Source organism: Coffea eugenioides, chromosome 7 (genome assembly GCF_003713205.1).
Source record: "Coffea eugenioides isolate CCC68of chromosome 7, Ceug_1.0, whole genome shotgun sequence".
Classification (NCBI taxonomy): Eukaryota; Viridiplantae; Streptophyta; class Magnoliopsida; order Gentianales; family Rubiaceae; genus Coffea; species Coffea eugenioides.
In genome coordinates this window covers 3,463,469-3,489,664 of record NC_040041.1, presented here as the reverse complement: position 1 = coordinate 3,489,664, position 26,196 = coordinate 3,463,469, and the positions used below count along the sequence as shown (strand labels likewise).

Below are 26,196 nucleotides of genomic sequence, written 5' to 3'. Positions count from 1 at the left end.
CAAAAAAAAAAAGTTTAAGTAAAAAATTTCTCCACATTGCAACAAATTAAAATTCATTATTTCATTCAGCCTGCAAGTAAGTTAGTCTTCTTAAGTTACCATTAATTCAAATTATAATTGATCCAATTGAGAGGGAGAATACTGATACAAGAACAAATTTATAAGTTCTGAGAATTACGTTCAAAACCTTAAGATCGTGAAACTTATAACTTTGACCATTAAATTAAAATTTCATAAGTAAGATTGTGGTTTAACCACGTGAATTAACTAATCCATTTAATTGAACCAAGACTCGGGCATGCTCTATAATTGAAATTATCACCCGCTGCATAATGCGACTTGTTCAATTTCATTTGGTCTCTCCAGAAAGTTATAAGACTTGTGCCAGGCATTCGAAGGCGTTTACCTTTCTCGACATTCAGATTTGATGTTATGGTCTACTCTGCTTGTACGAGGAGAATTGCAGCAAGAACACAGCTAGTCAATTTAATTTCAAAATGCTGCCTACATGCTGTTGTTTCACTTGTTTGACACATTTAAAGTACACAAAGAAGCCCCTTGTAGTGTAGAAGCAGCTATAATCAATACCGCAGGCAATACATATTCGACTGCATTGAAGGCTATATTCTGCTGCCTCGAACACTCACTGACTCTCTTTAGCCTGTCACTTGACCACTTATCCCGTTGTGATTTTATTAAAGAAGAGATGAACTATCTTCCTACATCATCTGATTCATGTCTTTCACAGTCACAAATTTCTGCACGTTTACCAGATTGCGAACCACAAGTATGATGTTTCTCATCGGAAGGTGAAATGTCATTATTCGGTTTTTGAGTTTGTTCTGTGGAGGGACGACCAAGATCATCTGAGCTAGTGGAATCTTCGATTCTTTGAAAGCCACCACCTGAGCTGCTTGAGGGATCATCTCCGCTGTCCTCCGCCATCGAATCCAAGGACATGGTTGATGCTGTAGTTACCAGGGGAAAAAATGGGTTTTCTTGCTGTGTCCTTGCCTTGTTTCTCCATCCGTGAAGTGATCTCCTCACATTTTCAGAAACTATTGATTTCTTATACTTGGAGCCCATCTGCAGTAAAATTGCACGTAAATGTCAAATGAGATTGAACAAGAAATAATTGATGGTGGTGAAAGAATGTACAGAAAATACCTGAGCGATAATAACATAGAGTGGGAAAGTGATGAAGCTACACCAAAACTGAGAGACCAGCCTGCAAAACCAGTATATCATGTCATGTTAATATAGCTTGAGCGTTTATCATCCCATGCATTGAATATGTGTTCCATCATTTAAAAAGAAGGTAAGAAATGACTATTTACCCGAATGCCAAGCGGATCACAAGAAAAATATGGTTTTCAGTGAAACATGATGCTCCCTTAATTTCCCACTGTAATAAGTATTAAACAATAAGAGCAGGGTTATTGCACGTATCATGTATCTTGAGCTTTTGCAGGAAGAAATTAATGTTCAGACTACTTAAGAAACCATGTCAAGATTCCAGATAATCAATCAGTACATAAAACAGTTGCTGATGAATTTCTCATTTTAGACGATGTACGATATCTTAGATGCTAACTCATCGAATGCAATTTAACAATATAAATGCTAAATTGAAAGATTTTCCATCCTCCAATTTAGGAGCAGAAAGCAGGAAAAGCTTCTTATGAGCTGCTTTATTAGCTTTCATGACAAAAAGAAAGACAGAATAGTGAAGAACCCCCCTACAGTTATCTCGGGAGTATCATCTGAGGTCTTATTTTAGCCCGTGTCATTTTGCTTATATTAGATTTGAGTTGATCTATCTTCTTTGCAATAGGCATCAGGGTAAGCAAGATCTTACTAGTGACCAGAGGTATGTCGCCATCTCAAATGCATTCTGCAAATTACACCACCACCAAGATTCAAATTTTAAGCAGATAATAACAAAAGACTTGTGCTACTTCCAACTTTTTAATTTATGGCTTAGAGTCTATAGCTCATCAATTACTAAATTAAGAAGCAATAAACATTGTCAATTCACAATCACCTGGAATGTTATAAATTGAATTGATCGGAGCAGAAGCCTAGGTTTCCCAAACCAGAAGAGCTCATCTCTGAGGTTAAACTGATGAAATCCTGCTTGTGGAATTGTTTCTGCGATCTCCACAGCAAGCTTTACCACTACGCGATGCAATTTGGTGCCAATAAGGAGGATCAACTTCCAGTGACAACAAATAAAAAAGATTAAAGAACTTAAAAAAGCTTTGCCACTCTCATCGCAAAAGCACAGAAATAGAGAGCTGGACACTCACAATGGCCGGCAAGAAGGAAATCCAGAAGTAAATATCAGTCCCTGGAAAAAAAATATATGCTAAAATTCATGCTCTGAATTTGTCTATAATAGTTCATACTAGAAAGAATTCAATAACAGTTATAAGTGGGTCTGCCCTTATTGCTGTTGTTGAACGATGAGATCAACTTCATTACCATTGTCATTTCAATAACTAACACTGCAATAATTTGTGGCTTAAACTGTTTAGTGATGTCAATAACCATGATTTCAGCACATTTTTCAGGACTTATCAATCAATGGATCATGGATGTCTCTAAGTAATTGCTGTCAAGCAGTAGTTTACCATGTTCCTTCCGGATTAGAAGAATATAAACTGATTCTGTATTTACTCAAGTATGGCTCCATGCGCCATAGATTGATTGGCCCTATATGTGTCCAATTTTATCTAACTTACCTACAACAGTGATGCCTGGCATCAGACCACTAATAGATACTAAGATTTGATCCCTTTACCTGTCAAAGGAGATCCAGCATGGGAAAATTACCGTGAAAGCCTAGAATAACGCATGATATGGTGAAAATCCAGAGTGGAACGCTGGAAAAAGAAAAAAATATTTGTCAGGCATCTATCCTTCAGAGGTCATATTTATGCAAATTTTTTTTTTTTGGGGTGGGGGAGCAGAAATGAAATACAAGAATTTTGCTACCAAAAACACACGAATGAACAAAAAAATAAGGCCCAGTCAAGTAATCATTTTATCGTGTTCTAACAGTAGATTAGGTTAGCGTTTTAATGCTGCACTGAAAAGTCTAAAAATGATGAAAATCTTTCACTTCTTTGTACTATTATCTAATTGAACAGTTTTTAGTTAATGAAACTTTTCTGTTAGGTAGCCATCACATTTCAACTTTCAACTGATCTTTATCTAAACAAGAAAGAGATCTTCTCCAGTGACCAGGAAAATTTTAGCAGCAAGAGCATCAACCGATCACTACCACAAAGAAATATGTAACTATGTTGTCAGAACTACTGCATAACCTTTTCTGGACCAAAATGGTAAGTGATGCAAAAGATAAGTCGCAATTTATCAGCATGAGGTTAGAAGCCAGGTCTGGAAATGTAAGAAGCTTAAAGCACAAAAGCTGTACCTGATGCCAACAATATCTCGGAATTCTTCTTCCATACTTCTAATCATGTACTTGTGGAAATCATAGTTCAATGGTAGCTGATGAGTCTGCAACAGAAGCCAAATCATTCGGTCCTTTCATTTTCATGTCAAAATAGCAAATAAGGTACAGCATAAGCTTAGAATCATGGTTTTAATTTTAACATTTCCTGGCAACATTCAAATGTCAATGGTAAATGAGATGTCCTTTATTGGTTAAAGGGAATTAAATGTATTAGAAACTGGGACATGGTTGTCAAAAATGACCATTTAGCTAGAGAGTCTATGCAGTAAAGTAATCAACCAACTTGTTTCTTAAGTACTAAATGGTGCCTAAATGAGCCTATCTGGTCGCAGTTGATTGATACGTTGATGAGTGTATACATGTGAATCTAGAGGTAGCATGTCTTTTTCGATCTAACAAATTGGATAGTTCAGGTGTAAACAGCCCTGTAAGAAGAGTAGTGTCTCCTGAAGATTACCATAGGCTTGTAATTTGGTGTCTAAGTTAGGAAACTTACAGTGATAAATCCCAGGCGCAAAGCCATGTAATCGGCTTGATTTATTGAACTCCAAAATTGGCGGCTGAAACAAAGCTGCATGAAACAACTTGCGTTTGCAAAAAGATTAATAAGAAATGCTTATCAAAATCCAAAGACGGAAATATCTTAGATGTGGAAAATCATGTGCCAGAGAATATGCATGACAGGAGATTATGTATTCATGCCTGACTGTTCCAAGCAGCAAAAGACCCTCCAAAGTTACAAATCGGCATTTTCCAGCAAAATCGCTCAAAGAATACACATATTGTCTCACAACCTTTGCTTCTCATAGGAAATATGTCTGACAACCTCCATATTTAAATACGTTACTAACTCAAACTGACTAATGCTAAGTAGTCAACAAAATGCAAATCCACTCAGCAGCCCAGATGACCCCGGTTGAGTAGAGGTTATCTTTTGCTAAAAAACTTTGTGATCATTCATAATTGAGTCAAATAGGTTTCATACTTCAACGTTACATTTATATACATCATTATACCAGCCAAACAAGTACTCTGTGATGGCTCCACGGATGAGAAGTGTGGTTGAAGATGAAGGACGATACACGAGCAATCCTCCCACTGGCTTCCCCTGAATCTAAAGTACGCTTTGAATCAGAAAACAGAAATTTCTTCCTCAGAAAAGCAAATTAACATGTTCCTTGGCAAAAGTTGCACGGTGAGACTTAAAAAAGCCACATCAATCACTAAAAAGAGTTCTGCACCTTGGGACAACTGAAGAGCCACCAACTTAGCATGATTCTCCCACGTTCTCCAGCTGTAAATCTGCTTTTCAGATTTTGCAAATATAGAAGGGAACTTTTAGTGCTCATAGATGAGTTCTTATTTCTTGGTACCATAAGAGTTTTAAAGCAGATATGTACCTTGATCACGGCCAAAGCTAGTGCAAGGAAGCTATATAAAACATGAGTGACTCCCAATATGAACACAAGACGATGGAGCTGGTCTAGGCTTTCACGGGAAGCAAATGATTCATGTCCCTGGGATTCAAGATGTTGAAGAAATTTGTGCCAGTCACAAACCAATAACTGATAATTTCCTAAAACTTTTAGCACCTGCTTCAACTTTGACTTTCACAACTAAAGTCTGATTATGGAAAAATGGGAAAAAAAATTAAGCTCAATCTGGCCAACCAGTTCTGGATTTCCGCACAATGAACAATGAAGCAACTCCAACCACTATTAACCAGGTTAGACTTGCTTGAATGGCCATTGTCAAAAGGGAAGCAGTTCAGATATCATCTTTGTTGCAAAACTTGCAAACACTTCGATTTTTTATGAAATTATCACCTAGTCCAAAAGCTATGGTTAACAAGACTGATCTCCAAATTCATGTTCTCTAATAGGTTCTTTCTGCTCTTAGGAATCTTCTTCCAAACCTGAAATACCTTTTCCATTAACATAACCTAGCCACGAGTCTTTGCATATTCTTCCATTCTTTTCCACAATTTTCAGCAGCTTCTTGAATCAGGAAACTTGGTCCTTCATGTACTACCCACTTTGCAAAGGAATTTCATATAAAGGATTAGAAGCAATAAATGTTCACAACTTGAAAATGTTCAGCAACAGTAAATTCTAGTTGCGTAGCTGTAAATCTCACCAATCAATTTCTTGCTCCTCGTTAATTGTCTTAACCCCACATTTAATACCAGGATGGGAATTGCAATTAGCAAGTGCAAATGTACATAACTCTGCTGGCGGTTTCAGGTATAAAAGCTTTCGTAAGTTGGGCGACGTAAGAGCAAGTGGGATACATATTCTCGTTGAAGAAAAAAATCGTGCTTAAAATTGAATTAGAAACTGACTGCAGAGATAAACGAGATTGCAATTTGAGCTACCTCAGGACAAAAATTCTGCTTTCCTGATGGAAACGAGGTATTCAAGTTCTCAGCCCTGAAAACAACGTTATGATCTAGGAAAGCGGTTCCCTTGACAACATCCCCAGGAGCGCATGGGTAGAAGCGGGTACTTGAGGCCGATGACTTAATGCAAATCTTAGCAACAAAAATAATCCAATGGCCCATTAGCAATGATAAGAGGCCAAATAGCATCAGCTCTGTTTGAATCAAACAATGACCTTTCAAGTATCAAAGCACAGCCAAAGGAGGAAAATAAAAAAGAAAATAAACGACCTGTTAAACAATCTTACCATCCTTGATCTTCTCTAATGCAGCCAGGAGAGGCTTCCTCTTAGTCTCATCCAACCACTATCGAGAAAATCACGTAAACAAAAATCATTGGCATACACAAAATTCTCACTTGTTCTAATGTATACCTAATCACCTAACTTAGAGCTAAAAAAATGAAGGAAAAAGTTTATGAAGGATTATCACCTCTGCAAGTCTCCTTAAACAACCATGAATGAAGAACCCAAAACCAACCAAAACGCTAATAACAGTTGCAACTGCCCAAGTGGGAGTTTCAGTCAAGGATCTTCCTTCGTTTATTTCCATCTAAATTGATTGGTTGGAAATTTCAATCACATTTGTTCTCATGTACCAGGATTAAACTAGATAATCTTTGACGCTGATATTATACAGGCAAGTTTTTTGAGAACCCTTTTCATCTTAGAGGCCGGTGGATCTTCTTCATATTCTACTTTCTTGATGAGTGACGGTCGCTCAAATGTGGGTAGTCATGTTTCCAAATGCGGAACTACTACTGCTGCAGGCTATTGAAGGCATTAACTGCCCTGTCCATTTGGTAAGATCAGAGGGTACAATAATTAAAATTGACGTGCATGGGTTGTTACAAATTAGGTGACCACAATTGACCCACTTTCTTGTTGAGATTGGCCATATTAGTGTTATTATAATATGTTGATTTGATGAACATTCATATATCCTTCATCAACTGAATTTGGATCTCCAATTTCGTGTTGAATGTAAGGGACTTTTGCCTACATTTTTCAGTTTGATCCAATGACTTATTTTATTGGTCTGGCGGCTTCCTGCTAGTCAATCGTGATTATTATAATAAATTCTAAAATTACAGCGAAAGAATGAAATCTTCTGTTTGATTTGTAGGTTTTCAGCGGAGGCATGAAAAACATGTAGTTGTGAGTAGGGTAAGTTCGAATCAAGTCGAGCACTAGAGGTAAAATAACTAAGTTCAGGCTTGTTGAGTTTTTAGAGTTCGAGCTTGAGTCTTGTTGAGTTTTTAGAATTCGAGCTTGATCTCGAACTCGACTTCAATTTATGTTACTCAAACTCGAACTTGAGTTCGAGTTTAATTAAATCTAATAATTCAAATTAAACTCAATCGAGTCTATTCGAACTCAATCAAGTCTAATCAAGCTCACGTAATAAAAATTAATATTTTACATGTAATTTTAAATAAAGCATATTATTGATATTTCACAATAATAAATATAAAAAAATTAAAATATATATTATAAAAAACTCAATTAGGCTCGTCGAGCCTTTGAGTGTAAAATATTGAAACTCGAGCTCGACTCGCTGCTTTTATCAAGCAACTCGAACTCGAGTTCGATCAAAACGAGCTCGAGCCGAGCTGATGACCGAGTAGCTTGGGCGCTCGAGTCAAGCTACTCGATCTAGCATCAGCCCTAGTTATGAGCAATCACCATCCGATTCTGGAAGATATAGACATATAGTTTAGTTTATACAGGCGTTTGTATTCATTTATTTAAGGGTAAATTAAATTACTCATAGTCCCTTTTGTGCTTTTGAATGACACCAAATGACTCTCTTAAGACTTCACAATATCCATATAACCCTTCTATAGTTTTATGTAAAATAAAAAATTTGATGAAAAATAATTTCCATAATGTCATTATGACGTCAGTTAAGATATTAATATTATTCATTACAACATTAGTTAAAATATTAATAATATTATCCTTATTTAAGCACTAAATTGAATAATGATCTAACTGCATTTTATAAAACCACAAGAGGATTATGTAGATAGATGCAAAACCAAAAGGGAGACAAGTGAATATTTATGCAAAACTAAAAGTGTGTTAAGTAGATATTATAATTTCATCACACACACTTTTGAAGCACGTGTTAGTTAACTATCATAAATGGATATAATGTCCATTCATTTTTCACTTATTATAAAATCATAAGGTATTGTGTGGATATTTTAAAACCTTAGGGGTTACGTGATATTGTACAAAAGCACAGGGAGTTATGAATAGTTGACCCTTTTTTAAACAACTACTAAAACCTGAGCAACTCGTTGTTAATTTTGAACCGGAGAGGGGAAAACAGAAACATGCTCGAGAGTGGAGATATCAATCTCAGCTCTTGGCTCTACATCTGCATTTGTTCTCTATAAAGTCATTAATCGGCCAATTTCTTTCTTGTTATTGAAAATTGGAAGTACGGCCAAATTGTTTGAAGGGTTTTAAATCTTTTGGACTGGTGAAGTGGCCAAACTTCAGTTCCTGCCGGCTTCTGCCTTGTCTTTAACCTCTCTGTTGCATGTTGACGTCGTATATGTTAAATCAGTAGAACAAATTGAGTTGCTCGTTAAATTTGCGTCCATCCGTTACAATACTTTCTCGATCATGGACCAAAGCTCATTAGCTTTCTATTAACAAAAGTTAAGAAGAATACTATAAACTTCAAACATGTAATTTGACATAACATTGATCAATCAAAGCGTGCGATTTCTTTTCATTTACATCAAGCACAATCAACCAATCTTGGTCTTTGTGTGTGTTTTTCCCTCTTTGATAAGTCATCAAATCTTGGTCTAGTATGTAAGGGTGGTTATCTAAATTTAACCACTGGTGAAAACCATCACCTATTGAACCCAAGAACTATATGGCGATTATTAAGAAATAAATAAACGATAAAATAGCGGAAGCGTACCTGAATCCATATTGATAAACTTGATACTTGAATTCCTAGAGATTTGGGGTGGCCTTCCAGGTCAACAGGTATTCACCGATCCTTTGAGAGAGGCCTTTAGTTTCTCTCTGGTATCTTTCCTGACGATGGGATATCAGGGAAGAGGTATTTTGTGGTATTAGGGAATACGACAACTAAAACGATCCCTGTGACCTGGGGACCATAACCCTATTTATAGGTAACATTCCTGTTACCTTTGGAGCCCTATTTCAGCCCATCATTGAAATAGGAGCCCATAAGTTTCTACACATAAAAGGGCCCACATCCTATTAGATACATTAAACCCAAACTATATTTGATCACTTTAATTGGGTTTAACCTTAATTGACAGTTTGCAATACATAATTATTCACATATAAGTCCAATGTTGGATTAAGGATCCAACAATCTCCCACTTGGACTATATGTGTAACCTTATAATTATATTTTGCAATTAACCGTATGAGCTCAACTTTACTGTCATTATCACAATGTATCTGCAACCAATTCGGTCCATCAATTACACCAATATAGGATCAAAGCGGCCTTTGTTACAATTTCGTAACTCGACCCATCAATGGTCACATATATCAATGCAATTGAATGACATGAATTATGATGTGGATGTGTAGCATGAAAATTTCATGTAATGTGACCAAAACATGCCTATTTCCAACTGGTCCACCTTAAATTTTATGAGATCAAACCATACCAAAATTAGAGTGCAAATAAATCCAAACTTTATTTATGCATAAAATATCCTTAAATCCTTAATAACTGAAAAATATCATAAGAGCATTTAAAATAACAAACTCCCACAAAAACTATACATCATTTAACACGACACCCATATGAGCAGTATGCTCATGAAACATTTTGGGTGGCAATCCCTTAGTAAGCGGATCCGCAACCATGGAGTTTGTCCCGATGTGCTCTATTGATAACTGTCCATTCTGCACTCTTTCTTTAACAGTCAGGAACTTGATATCTATATGTTTAGATTTGGTCGAGCTCCTATTGTTATTGGAATATAAGACTGCTGACTTATTGTCACAGAATAATTTGAGTGGTCTTTCAATGCCATCCACTACACGTAATCCTGTGACGAAATTTCGCAGCCAAATTCCCTGATTGGATGCCTCATAACAAGCTATAAACTCTGCAGCCATAGTGGAAGATGCTATGAGGGACTGTTTAGCACTCTTCCAGGATATGGCACCTCCAGCCAACAAGTAGACATAGCCTGACGTTGACTTCATAGTATCTTTGCATCCAGCATAATCGGAATCAGTATACCCAATGATCTCCAACTCATCTGACTTCCGATACGTGAGCATGTAGTCTTTTGTTTTCTGTAGATACCGTAAGACCCGTTTGGTTGCTTTCCAATGATCTAATCCAGGATTACTCAAATATCTACCCAACATTCCAGTAATGTATGCAATATCCGGACGCGTACATACTTGAGCATACATTAGACTCCCTACTGCTGAGGCATAAGGAATCTTTTGCATCTCTCTTTCCTCAAAAGCATTCTTGGGACACTGCTCAAGACTAAATTTGTCTCCTTTAGCCACAGGGGTGTCACCTGGTTTACAATTTTGCATGCCATATCTTTTAAGGACCTTTTCGATATAGCCCTTTTGTGATAGTCCTGAAATACCCCGAGAGCGATCACGGTGTATCTGTATGCCTAACACAAAAGATGCATCACCAAGATCTTTCATCTCAAAATTCTTAGTTAGAAATTTCTTGGTTTCATGCAATAGACCAATATCGTTGCTGGCAAGCAAAATGTCATCAACATACAATACCAGAAAAATATATTTGCTCCCACAGAACTTATGGTATATACAATCATCCACTAAATTCATCTCAAAACCAAATGAGATGATCACCTGATGAAATTTGAAATACCATTGTCGAGACGCTTGTTTGAGCCCATAGATGGATTTTTTAAGTTTGCAAACCATATTCTTTGGATCTCCTGATACAAAGTTTTCTGGTTGCACCATATAAATCGTCTCATCAATGTTACCATTGAGAAACGCTGTCTTTACATCCATCTGATGTAACTCAAGATCAAAATGTGCCACTAATGCCATAATAACTCTAAAGGAGTCCTTTGAAGAGACTGGAGAGAAGGTTTCTTTATAGTCGATACCTTCTTTTTGTGTAAATCCCTTAGCGACAAGACGAGCTTTGAATCTTTCCACATTGCCTTTCGAATCCCTTTTGATTTTAAATATCCATTTACAACCAATGGGTTTCGCACCTTCTGGCAATGGGACAAGATCCCAAACATCATTGTCCTTCATGGATTTAATCTCCTCATTCATGGCATCGATCCACTTTTGAGAATTTGAACTTTCCATGGCTTGACGGAAGTTGATTGGATCATCTTCCATCAATCCAGAGTCATCCTCATGTTCTTGGAGAAAAACAATGTAATCATCTGGCACTGCACTTCTCCTTTCTCTAGTGGATCTTCTTAATGGCACTGGTTCTTGAAGAGGAAGAGTTTGTTCTTCTATAACAGTTTGCTCTTCGACATTGTCTTGATTTGTTATGCCATGATCAAGTTCAGGAATAGGGTCCTGAGCAAGAGCAATGACACCTGTGGGAATATTAATATATTCCTCTTTAAAGGCAATGTCTCTTACTGTATTTTCTCCCCCAAACTCGACATCCTCAAAGAACCGAGTATTTCCTGTCTCAAAAATTGATTTGGCTGTGGGATCATAAAACTTGTAACCCCTGGATCTTTTAGAGTATCCAATAAAATAACAACTAATCGTTCTTGAGTCCAGTTTCTTTTCATTAGGCCTATAAGGCCTTGCCTCAGCTGGACATCCCCAAATGTGTAGATGCTTTAAACTGGGTTTTTTCCCTGTCCAAAGCTCATAAGGGGTTTTGATAGTTGCTTTAGTTGGAACCCTATTAAGGATATATGCTGCAGTCTTAAGTGCTTCACCCCAGAGTGACTCTGGTAAAGTAGAATGACATATCATACTCCTTACCATGTCTTTAAGCGTTCTATTTCGTCTTTCAGCTACACCATTCATAGTGGGTGAACCCGGCATAGTGTACTGTGGGACGATACCGCATTCCTCTAGGTATTTAGCAAATGGTCCTGGACGTTGTTCACCTGAACCGTCATATCTGCCATAGTACTCACCACCACGGTCAGATTTGACGCTTTTAATTCTTTTGTTGAGTTGATTCTCAACTTCGGCCTTAAAATTTTTGAACACGTCTAGTGACTGTGACTTTTCAGAAATGAGATATATGTAGCCATATCTTGAAAAATCGTCTATGAACGTTATAAAATATTGTTGACCATTCCAAGCAGATGTAGGAAATGGTCCACAAATATCTGTATGTATAAGTTCTAAGACGTCTAAGGACCTATTGGCTTCAAATCTCCTTTTATTGGTTTGTTTTCCCTTTATACAGTTAATACAATCATTAAAATCTGTAAAATTCAAGGGACCGAGAATTTCATTTGACACAAGCCTTTCCATTCTCCGTTTGGAGATATGTCCCAATCTCTTGTGCCATAATGCAGCTGAATTCTCATTGGCTAATTTTCTTTTAACTCCTCTAGTACTCAAATGCAGAGATTCATTAAATGAGGTAATTGTGTCAATTAAATATAGATTATCGTAGTGCATTAAAGAACCAGAACCAACCAATTTTGAATCATGAAACAATTCAAATTTTTCATTTCCAAATGAACAAAAATAACCAAATTTGTCCAAAGCAGAAATAGAAATTAAATTCCGTCTAAAAGACGGTACAACAAATGTCTCATTGAGATCCAAATAAAGTCCGGTCTTTAACAATAATCTAAAAACTCCAATTGCCTCAACTTGAACTGTTTTGCCATCGCCCACGTAGATATATCTTTCACTATCATTAGGCTTTCGGCAATTCAGGCAACCCTGCATAGACACACTGATGTGAGTTGTTGCACCGGAATCTAACCACCATGTGTGTCTAGGTACCGAAGTTAAATTAACCTCAGAACAAACCAAATTAAGAAGCATACCTTTCTTAGCACGCCAAGCGTGATAGTTGGTGCAATGCTTCTTTTGATGCCCTTCAGCCCCACAGAAGAAACAACTATTCTTTCCCTGATCATTTGATTTCTTTTGTTGTTTCTTTTGTGGCGCTGTACCTGCAGCTCCTTTTTCCTTCTTTCTTTTAAGTCCCTTACTTTTATTATTAGTGGTTGACACCAGATGAGCACTTTCTGTCTGCTCTTGCTTCAACCTTTCCTCTTCCTCTACACAGTGTGAGATGAGTTCATTTAGAGACCAAGTCTCCTTTTGACAATTGTAACTCACCTTAAATTGGCTAAATTGTGTAGGAAGAGATATTAAAATCAAATGCACTAGTAACTCTTCGGAGAGTTTCAACTTAAGTGCATTTAATTTCGAAGCAAGATGAGACATCTCCATGATATACTCTCTGATATTGCCTTTACCACTATATTTCATTGAAACCAGGCGTGTCAAGAGCGTACTAACTTCAGCCTTTTCGTTCTTGACAAACCTTTTTTCAATGTTCTGAAGGAACTCTTTAGCGGTTACAGTCGTTTCTGACATTGTTCCCCTGAATGCTTCTGGAACGGCCTTTTTAATGATCATCAGACACAAGCGATTTGATCTCTCCCACCTCTCATTATTTCTCTTTTCATCAGAGGTACTCTGATCTATAAGAGGTGGGGGTGAATCATTCCTTAACGCAAGGTCGAGATCCATTATTCCAAGTACTATCAAGAGATTTTCTTTTCAGGACTTGAAATTTGTGCCATTCAGCATAGGAATATTATTGATATTGGAAGTAATATTTGTAAGATCATTCGCAACTGAACAGAAAACATAACATAATTAAAACAAGCTCACATAAATCAAAACAATAATAAATTCAAATAATGGCAGTCCCATCTCAAGATACCGATATTCCATTAATATTTCGTCTTTGGACAAAAATATTAACTTCTGAGTGATATCTTGGTGCAGTAATAAATACTGATAATAATAACATGTCGAAAAATAAATTTTCCTTTGGGCCAATTTATAAATCACATGTAAAATCCAAATAATTATCACGTATTTATTACCACAAGTGCACATGTAATTTTATTAAATATGGACCTTCCTTTGGGCCGATCAATATTCATAAAATTACAAGTACTCAACTAGTTATATTCTAAAATAAATTAATTTTCATAATAGAGGTCACTTTGGTGGCATATTATTTCAATTAATTCATTCCAAAATATATATAATCATACCAATATTCAAATTTAAAATTATACAAATTAATCAAAATTTTGATCAAAGTCAACTTTAGTTAACTCTGATCAAACAATTAATTGAATCAAAACTTATTGGACCAAAGGTCCATATCCATAATTTGACCCAATTTATTATTCAAGCCCAATTTTTTTTTTTTAAGTCCATAAATACTTTATAAAATTATATATATAGTGGGCCAAACATATGGACTTTGTAGGGCTTAAATATCTTATTAGCTTTATTAGGGTTCACTTAAATTAAAGAAACCCTAATATCCTTAACATAAATATAGGCATATATATCCTTAAACAAAGAAACAGGTCAAACAACTCAAGTATTAACTAAATTAATACTATGGACAAAAATTGAAACTCAGGATATTTCATGTCAATTTTAATTCTTAAAACCAGGGAAAAAGACGAAAGACCTCCCGAAGCCAGAAACCAAATTGGTTTACAAAGGAAGTTGGCACACTAAAATACCAATGAACCGTGGCTAAAGTTTGTCCACGTAGATATATCCGGATGTAGTTGTCTTGTAAGGGTGGTTATCTAAATTTAACCACTGGTGAAAACCATCACCTATTGAACCCAAGAACTATATGGCGATTATTAAGAAATAAATAAACGATAAAATAGCGGAAGCGTACCTGAATCCATATTGATAAACTTGATACTTGAATTCCTAGAGATTTGGGGTGGCCTTCCAGGTCAACAGGTATTCACCGATCCTTTGAGAGAGGCCTTTAGTTTCTCTCTGGTATCTTTCCTGACGATGGGATATCAGGGAAGAGGTATTTTGTGGTATTAGGGAATACGACAACTAAAACGATACCTGTGACTTGGGGACCATAACCCTATTTATAGGTAACATTCCTGTTACCTTTGGAGCCCTATTTCAGCCCATCATTGAAATAGGAGCCCATAAGTTTCTACACATAAAAGGGCCCACATCCTATTAGATACATTAAACCCAAACTATATTTGATCACTTTAATTGGGTTTAACCTTAATTGACAGTTTGCAATACATAATTATTCACATATAAGTCCAATGTTGGATTAAGGATCCAACAATCTCCCACTTGGACTATATGTGTAACCTTATAATTATATTTTGCAATTAACCGTATGAGCTCAACTTTACTGTCATTATCACAATGTATCTGCAACCAATTCGGTCCATCAATTACACCAATATAGGATCAAAGCGGCCTTTGTTACAATTTCGTAACTCGACCCATCAATGGTCACATATATCAATGCAATTGAATGACATGAATTATGATGTGGATGTGTAGCATGAAAATTTCATGTAATGTGACCAAAACATGCCTATTTCCAACTGGTCCACCTTAAATTTTATGAGATCAAACCATACCAAAATTAGAGTGCAAATAAATCCAAACTTTATTTATGCATAAAATATCCTTAAATCCTTAATAACTGAAAAATATCATAAGAGCATTTAAAATAACAAACTCCCACAAAAACTATACATCATTTAACACGACACCCATATGAGCAGTATGCTCATGAAACATTTTGGGTGGCAATCCCTTAGTAAGCGGATCCGCAACCATGGAGTTTGTCCCGATGTGCTCTATTGATAACTGTCCATTCTGCACTCTTTCTTTAACAGTCAGGAACTTGATATCTATATGTTTAGATTTGGTCGAGCTCCTATTGTTATTGGAATATAAGACTGCTGACTTATTGTCACAGAATAATTTGAGTGGTCTTTCAATGCCATCCACTACACGTAATCCTGTGACGAAATTTCGCAGCCAAATTCCCTGATTGGATGCCTCATAACAAGCTATAAACTCTGCAGCCATAGTGGAAGATGCTATGAGGGACTGTTTAGCACTCTTCCAGGATATGGCACCTCCAGCCAACAAGTAGACATAGCCTGACGTTGACTTCATAGTATCTTTGCATCCAGCATAATCGGAATCAGTATACCCAATGATCTCCAACTCATCTGACTTCCGATACGTGAGCATGTAGTCTTTTGTTTTCTGTAGATACCGTAAGACCCGTTTGGTTGCTTTCCAATGATCTAATCCAGGATTACTCAAATATCTACCCAACATTCCAGTAATGTATGCAATATCCGGACGCGTACATACTTGAGCATACATTAGACTCCCTACTGCTGAGGCATAAGGAATCTTTTGCATCTCTCTTTCCTCAAAAGCATTCTTGGGACACTGCTCAAGACTAAATTTGTCTCCTTTAGCCACAGGGGTGTCACCTGGTTTACAATTTTGCATGCCATATCTTTTAAGGACCTTTTCGATATAGCCCTTTTGTGATAGTCCTAAAATACCCCGAGAGCGATCACGGTGTATCTGTATGCCTAACACAAAAGATGCATCACCAAGATCTTTCATCTCAAAATTCTTAGTTAGAAATTTCTTGGTTTCATGCAATAGACCAATATCGTTGCTGGCAAGCAAAATGTCATCAACATACAATACCAGAAAAATATATTTGCTCCCACAGAACTTATGGTATATACAATCATCCACTAAATTCATCTCAAAACCAAATGAGATGATCACCTGATGAAATTTGAAATACCATTGTCGAGACGCTTGTTTGAGCCCATAGATGGATTTTTTAAGTTTGCAAACCATATTCTTTGGATCTCCTGATACAAAGTTTTCTGGTTGCACCATATAAATCGTCTCATCAATGTTACCATTGAGAAACGCTGTCTTTACATCCATCTGATGTAACTCAAGATCAAAATGTGCCACTAATGCCATAATAACTCTAAAGGAGTCCTTTGAAGAGACTGGAGAGAAGGTTTCTTTATAGTCGATACCTTCTTTTTTGTGTAAATCCCTTAGCGACAAGACGAGCTTTGAATCTTTCCACATTGCCTTTCGAATCCCTTTTGATTTTAAATATCCATTTACAACCAATGGGTTTCGCACCTTCTGGCAATGGGACAAGATCCCAAACATCATTGTCCTTCATGGATTTAATCTCCTCATTCATGGCATCGATCCACTTTTGAGAATTTGAACTTTCCATGGCTTGACGGAAGTTGATTGGATCATCTTCCATCAATCCAGAGTCATCCTCATGTTCTTGGAGAAAAATAATGTAATCATCTGGCACTGCACTTCTCCTTTCTCTAGTGGATCTTCTTAATGGCACTGGTTCTTGAAGAGGAAGAGTTTGTTCTTCTATAACAGTTTGCTCTTCGACATTGTCTTGATTTGTTGTATCATGATCAAATTCAGGAATAGGGTCCTGAGCAAGAGTAATGACACCTGTGGGAATATTAATATATTCCTCTTTAAAGACAATGTCCCTTACTGTATGTTCTCCCCCAAACTCGACATCCTCAAAGAACCGGGCATTTCCTGTCTCAAAAATTGATTTGGCTGTGGGATCATAAAACTTGTAACCTCTGGATCTTTCAGAATATCCAATAAAATAACAACTAATCGTTCTTGAATCCAGTTTCTTTTCATTTGGCCTGTAAGGCCTTGCCTCAGCTGGACACCCCCAAACATGCAGATGCTTTAAACTGGGCTTTTTCCCTGTCCAAAGCTCATAAGGGGTTTTGATAGTTGCTTTAGTTGGAACTCTGTTAAGAATATATGCTGCAGTCTTAAGTGCTTCTCCCCAGAGTGACTCTGGTAAGGTGGAATGACATATCATACTCCTTACCATGTCTTTAAGCGTTCTATTTCGTCTTTCAGCTACACCATTCATAGTGGGTGAACCCGGCATAGTGTACTGTGGAACGATACCGCATTCCTCTAGGTATTTAGCAAATGGTCCTGGACGTTGTTCACCTGAACCGTCATATCTACCATAGTACTCACCACCACGGTCAGATCTGACGCTTTTAATTCTTTTGTTGAGTTGATTCTCAACTTCGGCCTTAAAATTTTTGAACACGTCCAGTGACTGTGACTTTTCAGAAATGAGATATATGTAGCCATATCTTGAAAAATCGTCTATGAACGTTATAAAATATTGTTGACCATTCCAAGCAGATGTAGGAAATGGTCCACAAATATCTGTATGTATAAGTTCTAAGACGTCTAAGGACCTATTGGCTTCAAATCTCCTTTTATTGGTTTGTTTCCCCTTTATACAGTTAATACAATCATTAAAATCTGTAAAATTCAAGGGGTCGAGAATTTCATTTGACACAAGTCTTTCCATTCTCCGTTTGGAGATATGTCCTAATCTCTTGTGCCATAATGCAGCTGAATTCTCATTGGCTAATTTTCTTTTAACTCCTCTAGTACTCAAATGCAGAGATTCATTAAATGAGACAATTGTGTCAATTAAATATAGATTATCGTAGTGCATTAAAGAACCAGAGCCAACCAATTTTGAATCATGAAACAATTCAAATTTTCCATTTCCAAATGAACAAAAATAACCAAATTTGTCCAAAGCAGAAATAGAAATTAAATTCCGTTTAAAAGACGGTACAACAAATGTCTCATTGAGATCCAAATAAAATCCGGTCTTTAACAATAATCTAAAAACTCCAATTGCCTCAACTTGAACTGTTTTGCCATCGCCCACGTAGATATATCTTTCACTATCATTAGGCTTTCGGCAATTCAGGCAACCCTGCATAGACACACTGATGTGAGTTGTTGCACCAGAATCTAACCACCATGTGTGTCTAGGTACCGAAGTTAAATTAACTTCAGAACAAACCAAATTACTATATTTCATTGAAACAAGGCGTGTCAAGAGCGTACTAACTTCAGCCTTTTCGTTCTTGACAAACCTTTTTTCAATGTCCTGAAGGAACTCTTTAGCGGTTACAGTCGTTTCTGACATTGTTCCCCTGAATGCTTCTGGAACGGCCTTTTTAATGATCATCAGACACAAGCGATTTGATCTCTCCCACCTCTCATTATTTCTCTTTTCATCAGAGGTACTCTGATCTATAAGAGGTGGGGGTGAATCATTCCTTAACGCAAGGTCGAGATCCATTATTCCAAGTACTATCAAGAGATTTTCTTTTCAGGACTTGAAATTTGTGCCATTCAGCATAGGAATATTATTGATATTGGAAGTAATATTTGTAAGATCATTCGCAACTGAACAGAAAACATAACATAATTAAAACAAGCTCACATAAATCAAAACAATAATAAATTCAAATAATGGCAGTCCCATCTCAAGATACCGATATTCCATTAATATTTCGTCTTTGGACAAAAATATTAACTTCTGAGTGATATCTTGGTGCAGTAATAAATACTGATAATAATAACATGTCGAAAAATAAATTTTCCTTTGGGCCAATTTATAAATCACATGTAAAATCCAAATAATTATCACGTATTTATTACCACAAGTGCACATGTAATTTTATTAAATATGGACCTTCCTTTGGGCCAATCAATATTCATAAAATTACAAGTACTCAACTAGTTATATTCTAAAATAAATTAATTTTCATAATAGAGGTCACTTTGGTGGCATATTATTTCAATTAATTCATTCCAAAATATATATAATCATACCAATATTCAAATTTAAAATTATACAAATTAATCAAAATTTTGATCAAAGTCAACTTTAGTTAACTCTGATCAAACAATTAATTGAATCAAAACTTATTGGACCAAAGGTCCATATCCATAATTTGACCCAATTTATTATTCAAGCCCAATTTTTTTTTTTTAAGTCCATAAATACTTTATAAAATTATATATATAGTGGGCCAAACATATGGACTTTGTAGGGCTTAAATATCTTATTAGCTTTATTAGGGTTCACTTAAATTAAAGGAACCCTAATATCCTTAACATAAATATAGGCATATATATCCTTAAACAAAGAAACAGGTCAAACAACTCAAGTATTAACTAAATTAATACTATGGACAAAAATTGAAACTCAGGATATTTCATGTCAATTTTAATTCTTAAAACCAGGGAAAAAGACGAAAGACCTCCCGAAGCCAGAAACCAAATTGGTTTACAAAGGAAGTTGGCACACTAAAATACCAATGAACCGTGGCTAAAGTTTGATTACCATGGAGCCCACTTAAATATCATATCAATTCATATGTAAGAATTCATGGAGCCCACTAACTTCAAGTGTTGACCGAATTCATGAGTTATCTGATGTAATTGTACGAAAGCATAAAGACATCAATATGGATGAAATCACACTGCGTGCCATTAGAACAACAATTGTTTATCACAGCAATTCATACCATCAGCAACCGAGACTTCCAAAATAAATATCAAATCCGAAACATGAAGCCGTATCATGAAACAATTATTGAACTTGACAATGAACCACGGAACAAAGACTTGTTAGCCGTGCAAGCAAAGCCAAAATTAATCATAGTTCTATATGAACAAAAACTCAAAAATTATGAATTTCTAAATCCAAATTATTTCCCAATAATCAACCATATGGGCTCTGATACCACTTGTAAGGGTGGTTATCTAAATTTAACCACTGGTGAAAACCATCACCTATTGAACCCAAGAACTATATGGCGATTATTAAGAAATAAATAAACGATAAAATAGCGGAAGCGTACCTGAATCCATATTGATAAACTTGATACTTGAATTCCTAGAGATTTGGGGTGGCCTTCCAGGTCAACAGGTATTCACCGATCCTTTGAGAGAGGCCTTTAGTTTCTCTCTGGTATCTTTCCTGACGATGGGATATCAGGGAAGAGGTATTTTGTGGTATTAGGGAATACGACAACTAAAACGATACCTGTGACCTGGGGACCATAACCCTATTTATAGGTAACATTCCTGTTACCTTTGGAGCCCTATTTCAGCCCATCATTGAAATAGGAGCCCATAAGTTTCTACACATAAAAGGGCCCACATCCTATTAGATACATTAAACCCAAACTATATTTGATCACTTTAATTGGGTTTAACCTTAATTGACAGTTTGCAATACATAATTATTCACATATAAGTCCAATGTTGGATTAAGGATCCAACAATCTCCCACTTGGACTATATGTGTAACCTTATAATTATGTTTTGCAATTAACCGTATGAGCTCAACTTTACTGTCATTATCACAATGTATCTGCAACCAATTCGGTCCATCAATTACACCAATATAGGATCAAAGCGGCCTTTGTTACAATTTCGTAACTCGACCCATCAATGGTCACATATATCAATGCAATTGAATGACATGAATTATGATGTGGATGTGTAGCATGAAAATTTCATGTAATGTGACCAAAACATGCCTATTTCCAACTGGTCCACCTTAAATTTTATGAGATCAAACCATACCAAAATTAGAGTGCAAATAAATCCAAACTTTATTTATGCATAAAATATCCTTAAATCCTTAATAACTGAAAAATATCATAAGAGCATTTAAAATAACAAACTCCCACTAAAACTATACATCATTTAATATGACACCCATATGAGCAGTATGCTCATGAAACATTTTGGGTGGCAATCCCTTAGTAAGCGGATCCGCAACCATGGAGTTTGTCCCGATGTGCTCTATTGATAATTGTCCATTCTGCACTCTTTCTTTAACAGTCAGGAACTTGATATCTATATGTTTAAATTTGGTCGAGCTCCTATTGTTATTGGAATATAAGACTGCTGACTTATTGTCACAGAATAATTTGAGTGGTCTTTCAATGCCATCCACTACACGTAATCCTGTGACGAAATTTCGCAGCCAAATTTCCTGATTGGATGCCTCATAACAAGTTATAAACTCTGCAGCCATAGTGGAAGATGCTATTAGGGACTGTTTAGCACTCTTCCAAGATATGGCACCTCCAGCCAACAAGTAGACATAGCCTGACATTGACTTCATAGTATCTTTGCATCCAGTATAATCGGAATCAGTATACCCAATGATCTCCAACTCATCTGACTTCCGATACGTGAGCATGTAGTCTTTTGTTTTCTGTAGATACCGTAAGACCCGTTTGGTTGCTTTCCAATGATCTAATCCAGGATTACTCAAATATCTACCCAACATTCCAGTAATGTATGCAATATCCGGACGCGTACATACTTGAGCATACATTAGACTCCCTACTGCTGAGGCATAAGGAATCTTTTGCATCTCTCTTTCCTCAAAAGCATTCTTGGGACACTGCTCAAGACTAAATTTGTCTCCTTTAGCCACTGGAGTGTCACCTGGTTTACAATTTTGCATGCCATATCTTTTGAGAACCTTTTCGATATAGCCCTTTTGTGATAGTCCTAGAATACCCCGAGAGCGATCACGGTGTATTTGTATGCCTAACACAAAAGATGCATTACCAAGATCTTTCATCTCAAAATTCTTAGTTAGAAATTTCTTGGTTTCATGCAATAGACCAATATCGTTGCTGGCAAGCAAAATGTCATCAACATACAATACCAGAAAAATATATTTGCTCCCACAGAACTTATGGTATATGCAATCATCTACTAGATTCATCTCAAAACCAAATGAGATAATCACTTGATGAAATTTGAAATACCATTGTCGAGACGCTTGTTTGAGCCCATAGATGGATTTTTTAAGTTTGCAAACCATATTCTTTGGATCTCCAGATACAAAGTTTTCTGGTTGCACCATATAAATCGTCTCATCAATGTTACCATTGAGAAACGCTGTCTTTACATCCATCTGATGTAACTCAAGATCAAAATATGCCACTAATGCCATGATAATTCTAAAAGAGTCCTTTGAAGAGACTGGAGAGAAGGTTTTTTTATAAACGATACCTTCCTTTTGTGTAAATCCCTTAGCAACAAGACGAGCTTTGTATCTTTCCACATTGCCTTTCGAATCCTTCTTGATTTTAAATATCCATTTACAACCAATGGGTTTCGCTCCTTCTGGCAATGGGACAAGATCCCAAACGTCATTATCCTTCATGGATTTAATCTCTTCATTCATTGTATCGACCCACTTTTGAGAATTTGAACTTTCCATGGCTTGACGGAAGTTGATTGGATCATCTTCCATCAATCCAGAGTCATCCTCATGTTTTTGGAGAAAAACAATGTAATCATCTGGCACTGCACTTCTCCTTTCTCTAGTGGATCTTCTTAATGGCACTGGTTCTTGAAGAGGAAGAGTTTGTTCTTCTATAACAGTTTGCTCTTCGACATTGTCTTGATTTGTTATGCCATGATCAAGTTCAGGAATAGGGTCCTGAGCAAGAGCAATGACACCTGTGGGAATATTAATATATTCCTCTTTAAAGGCAATGTCTCTTACTGTATTTTCTCCCCCAAACTCGACATCCTCAAAGAACCGAGTATTTCCTGTCTCAAAAATTGATTTGGCTGTGGGATCATAAAACTTGTAACCCCTGGATCTTTTAGAGTATCCAATAAAATAACAACTAATCGTTCTTGAGTCCAGTTTCTTTTCATTAGGCCTATAAGGCCTTGCCTCAGCTGGACATCCCCAAATGTGTAGATGCTTTAAACTGGGTTTTTTCCCTGTCCAAAGCTCATAAGGGGTTTTGATAGTTGCTTTAGTTGGAACCCTATTAAGGATATATGCTGCAGTCTTAAGTGCTTCACCCCAGAGTGACTCTGGTAAAGTAGAATGACATATCATACTCCTTACCATGTCTTTAAGCGTTCTATTTCGTCTTTCAGCTACACCATTCATAGTGGGTGAACCCGGCATAGTGTACTGTGGGACGATACCGCATTCCTCTAGGTATTTAGCAAATGGTCCTGGACGTTGTTCACCTGAACCGTCATATCTGCCATAGTACTCACCACCACGGTCAGATTTGACGCTTTTAATTCTTTTGTTGAGTTGATTCTCAACTTCGGCCTTAAAATTTTTGAACACGTCTAGTGACTGTGACTTTTCAGAAATGAGATATATGTAGCCATATCTTGAAAAATCGTCTATGAACGTTATAAAATATTGTTGACCATTCCAAGCAGATGTAGGAAATGGTCCACAAATATCTGTATGTATAAGTTCTAAGACGTCTAAGGACCTATTGGCTTCAAATCTCCTTTTATTGGTTTGTTTTCCCTTTATACAGTTAATACAATCATTAAAATCTGTAAAATTCAAGGGACCGAGAATTTCATTTGACACAAGCCTTTCCATTCTCCGTTTGGAGATATGTCCCAATCTCTTGTGCCATAATGCAGCTGAATTCTCATTGGCTAATTTTCTTTTAACTCCTCTAGTACTCAAATGCAGAGATTCATTAAATGAGGTAATTGTGTCAATTAAATATAGATTATCGTAGTGCATTAAAGAACCAGAACCAACCAATTTTGAATCATGAAACAATTCAAATTTTTCATTTCCAAATGAACAAAAATAACCAAATTTGTCCAAAGCAGAAATAGAAATTAAATTCCGTTTAAAAGACGGTACAACAAATGTCTCATTGAGATCCAAATAAAATCCGGTCTTTAACAATAATCTAAAAACTCCAATTGCCTCACATCACGAATATTTTTTTTTCTGGAGTCTTGGACTAGCCCTCATTCTGATTTCCCGTACATCAATTAGAGCTCAGTATCAGGTTCAGGCTTCTTCACAGCAAATCCATTCTTGACCCATTCAATATAGCCGCCTCCCATGTTACACGCATTCTTGAAGTCCTGCAGATTAGGTGAAGGCGAAGCAACTTGGCCTATTAGTTCCAATGGAATTTATCATAAGAAAAATGATCAAAACATAGCAATGTCGTGAAAACAATATTGTGTTTATCCAATTGAACTTACAGCATTAAGAAGATCAGTGGTTGCATACACAGACCTTACGCCACTTTGGCAGCCCTTCAAACCAAAAGTTGCAGAGTAAACGATTTAATCAAAGGATTACTCGAATTCAATATCAAACACTCAAAAAGATGGGATCCAACAACTAATCATTGTAGGTCTTGCTCTTTTTTTTTTTTTCTAAAACATTTATATCGGTGCCCAAGCTTTTGGGTTCAACTTTACCACTACAAGACGATCTTCCTTATTGCAAGCGGACAGAACCTGCTCCATAAACTTGGGATTCTTCACCTTACCTGAATTTCAATACGAAGCCAAAAACAGTACGTTTCAAGAATAGATTAGACGAGTGATTGATTTGAAGATTTAATAATTTGGTGTATTTAAAGAACATATGATTTTGAGGGGAAAAAAAAAAAACCTTCAGGGGTGATGAACATATAAGGAATGTTCAAAGCATCCACTACATGACCCTTCTCGAATTCTTCCTCAGTCCTGTTTTATAAGAACACTTCTTGAAATTAATGTATATTCATCATCTGTTGCTTTGAGCAGGATTGTAAAGAGAAGGCTGTTTACCGGACATCAAGATAGCGGTAGCCAGAATGGAGGAGGACTTTAGCTGCATGAACATCCACAGTAACAACCTCTGCTCCTGAACTACATAATGGAGGAACAAGGAGAAGAAACAAACTAGTACAGTGGAATACAAACCAACAAGTTTTCATCTTGGTAGTAAAGAAATTCTGGTACTATACCTTAATTTGGGTTCCATGGAAATGAACTGATTTCTTTATATATAAGGGGTGGAAGACTGAAACAGAAACTTTGACTCCTGGAATACGGTTTCAGAGATCTGTTGGCGTTTGATTGATTTTGAATAAGAAAACCAGCAAGCTGAAGATGGACTTTGTGGGCATTTGGGTTGGTTCAGTTTTATACCGTTTTAGATGGTATGGGAACGTTGGATTTCTGTGGATGGCATTAGCGCATTGGAATGCTCCATTGCTGCTAACAAACGAGATGCTGATTAGACAATCATATTGGTCCGTCCGTCCGTCCTCCATAAGGAGAGTTTTGGGACAACACCAAATCCAAAAGTTGTTGTTATTACCCAAAAAAAAAAAAAGGTTCAAAAGTTGGTGTTATGGGAAAATTTAAACCTGTGGAGTTACAATTATTTTTCTAGCTTTAGTTAAGCTATCAAAATAAAGAGATATTTTAGGTAGAATTTATAAAAACGAAAAAAATTGCACTATTTTTGTTTTCTTGCCTACTTATTTGTCCAC

General features: G+C 36.4%; 2 protein-coding genes across 4 annotated transcripts; both read right to left on the bottom strand.

Annotated features, from left to right (window-relative positions):
• Positions 1 to 485: 485 nt before the first annotated feature.
• LOC113778106 (MLO-like protein 4) lies at positions 486 to 6,632 on the bottom strand. Of its 2 annotated transcripts, none has more exons than XM_027323383.1 (15): positions 6,351 to 6,632; positions 6,167 to 6,224; positions 5,856 to 6,073; positions 4,882 to 4,998; positions 4,723 to 4,783; positions 4,498 to 4,595; positions 3,978 to 4,052; positions 3,440 to 3,525; positions 2,836 to 2,885; positions 2,310 to 2,350; positions 2,045 to 2,215; positions 1,859 to 1,894; positions 1,338 to 1,405; positions 1,168 to 1,228; positions 486 to 1,086 (listed from the first exon to the last, which is right to left on the bottom strand). In XM_027323383.1, the coding sequence occupies exons 1-15, from the start codon at positions 6,468 to 6,470 to the stop codon at positions 712 to 714; spliced, it is 1,635 nt and encodes a 544-aa protein (XP_027179184.1). In that variant the 5' UTR covers positions 6,471 to 6,632; the 3' UTR covers positions 486 to 711. The 2 variants fall into 2 exon arrangements, with proteins under 2 accessions (XP_027179184.1, XP_027179185.1); XM_027323384.1 differs by having other exon boundaries at positions 4,498 to 4,589.
• Positions 6,633 to 8,605: 1,973 nt separating this feature from the next.
• On the bottom strand, positions 8,606 to 25,914 carry LOC113778862 (protein HIGH ARSENIC CONTENT 1, mitochondrial-like). 2 transcript variants are annotated; one of them, XM_027324383.1, is made up of 7 exons: positions 25,666 to 25,914; positions 25,487 to 25,567; positions 25,329 to 25,402; positions 25,133 to 25,203; positions 24,911 to 24,964; positions 24,629 to 24,787; positions 8,606 to 8,748 (listed from the first exon to the last, which is right to left on the bottom strand). In XM_027324383.1, the coding sequence occupies exons 1-6, from the start codon at positions 25,680 to 25,682 to the stop codon at positions 24,692 to 24,694; spliced, it is 393 nt and encodes a 130-aa protein (XP_027180184.1). In that variant the 5' UTR covers positions 25,683 to 25,914; the 3' UTR covers positions 8,606 to 8,748; positions 24,629 to 24,691. The 2 variants fall into 2 exon arrangements, with proteins under 2 accessions (XP_027180184.1, XP_027180183.1); XM_027324382.1 differs by lacking the exon at positions 25,666 to 25,914 and having other exon boundaries at positions 25,487 to 25,656.
• Between the last annotated feature and the right edge of the window lie 282 nt (positions 25,915 to 26,196).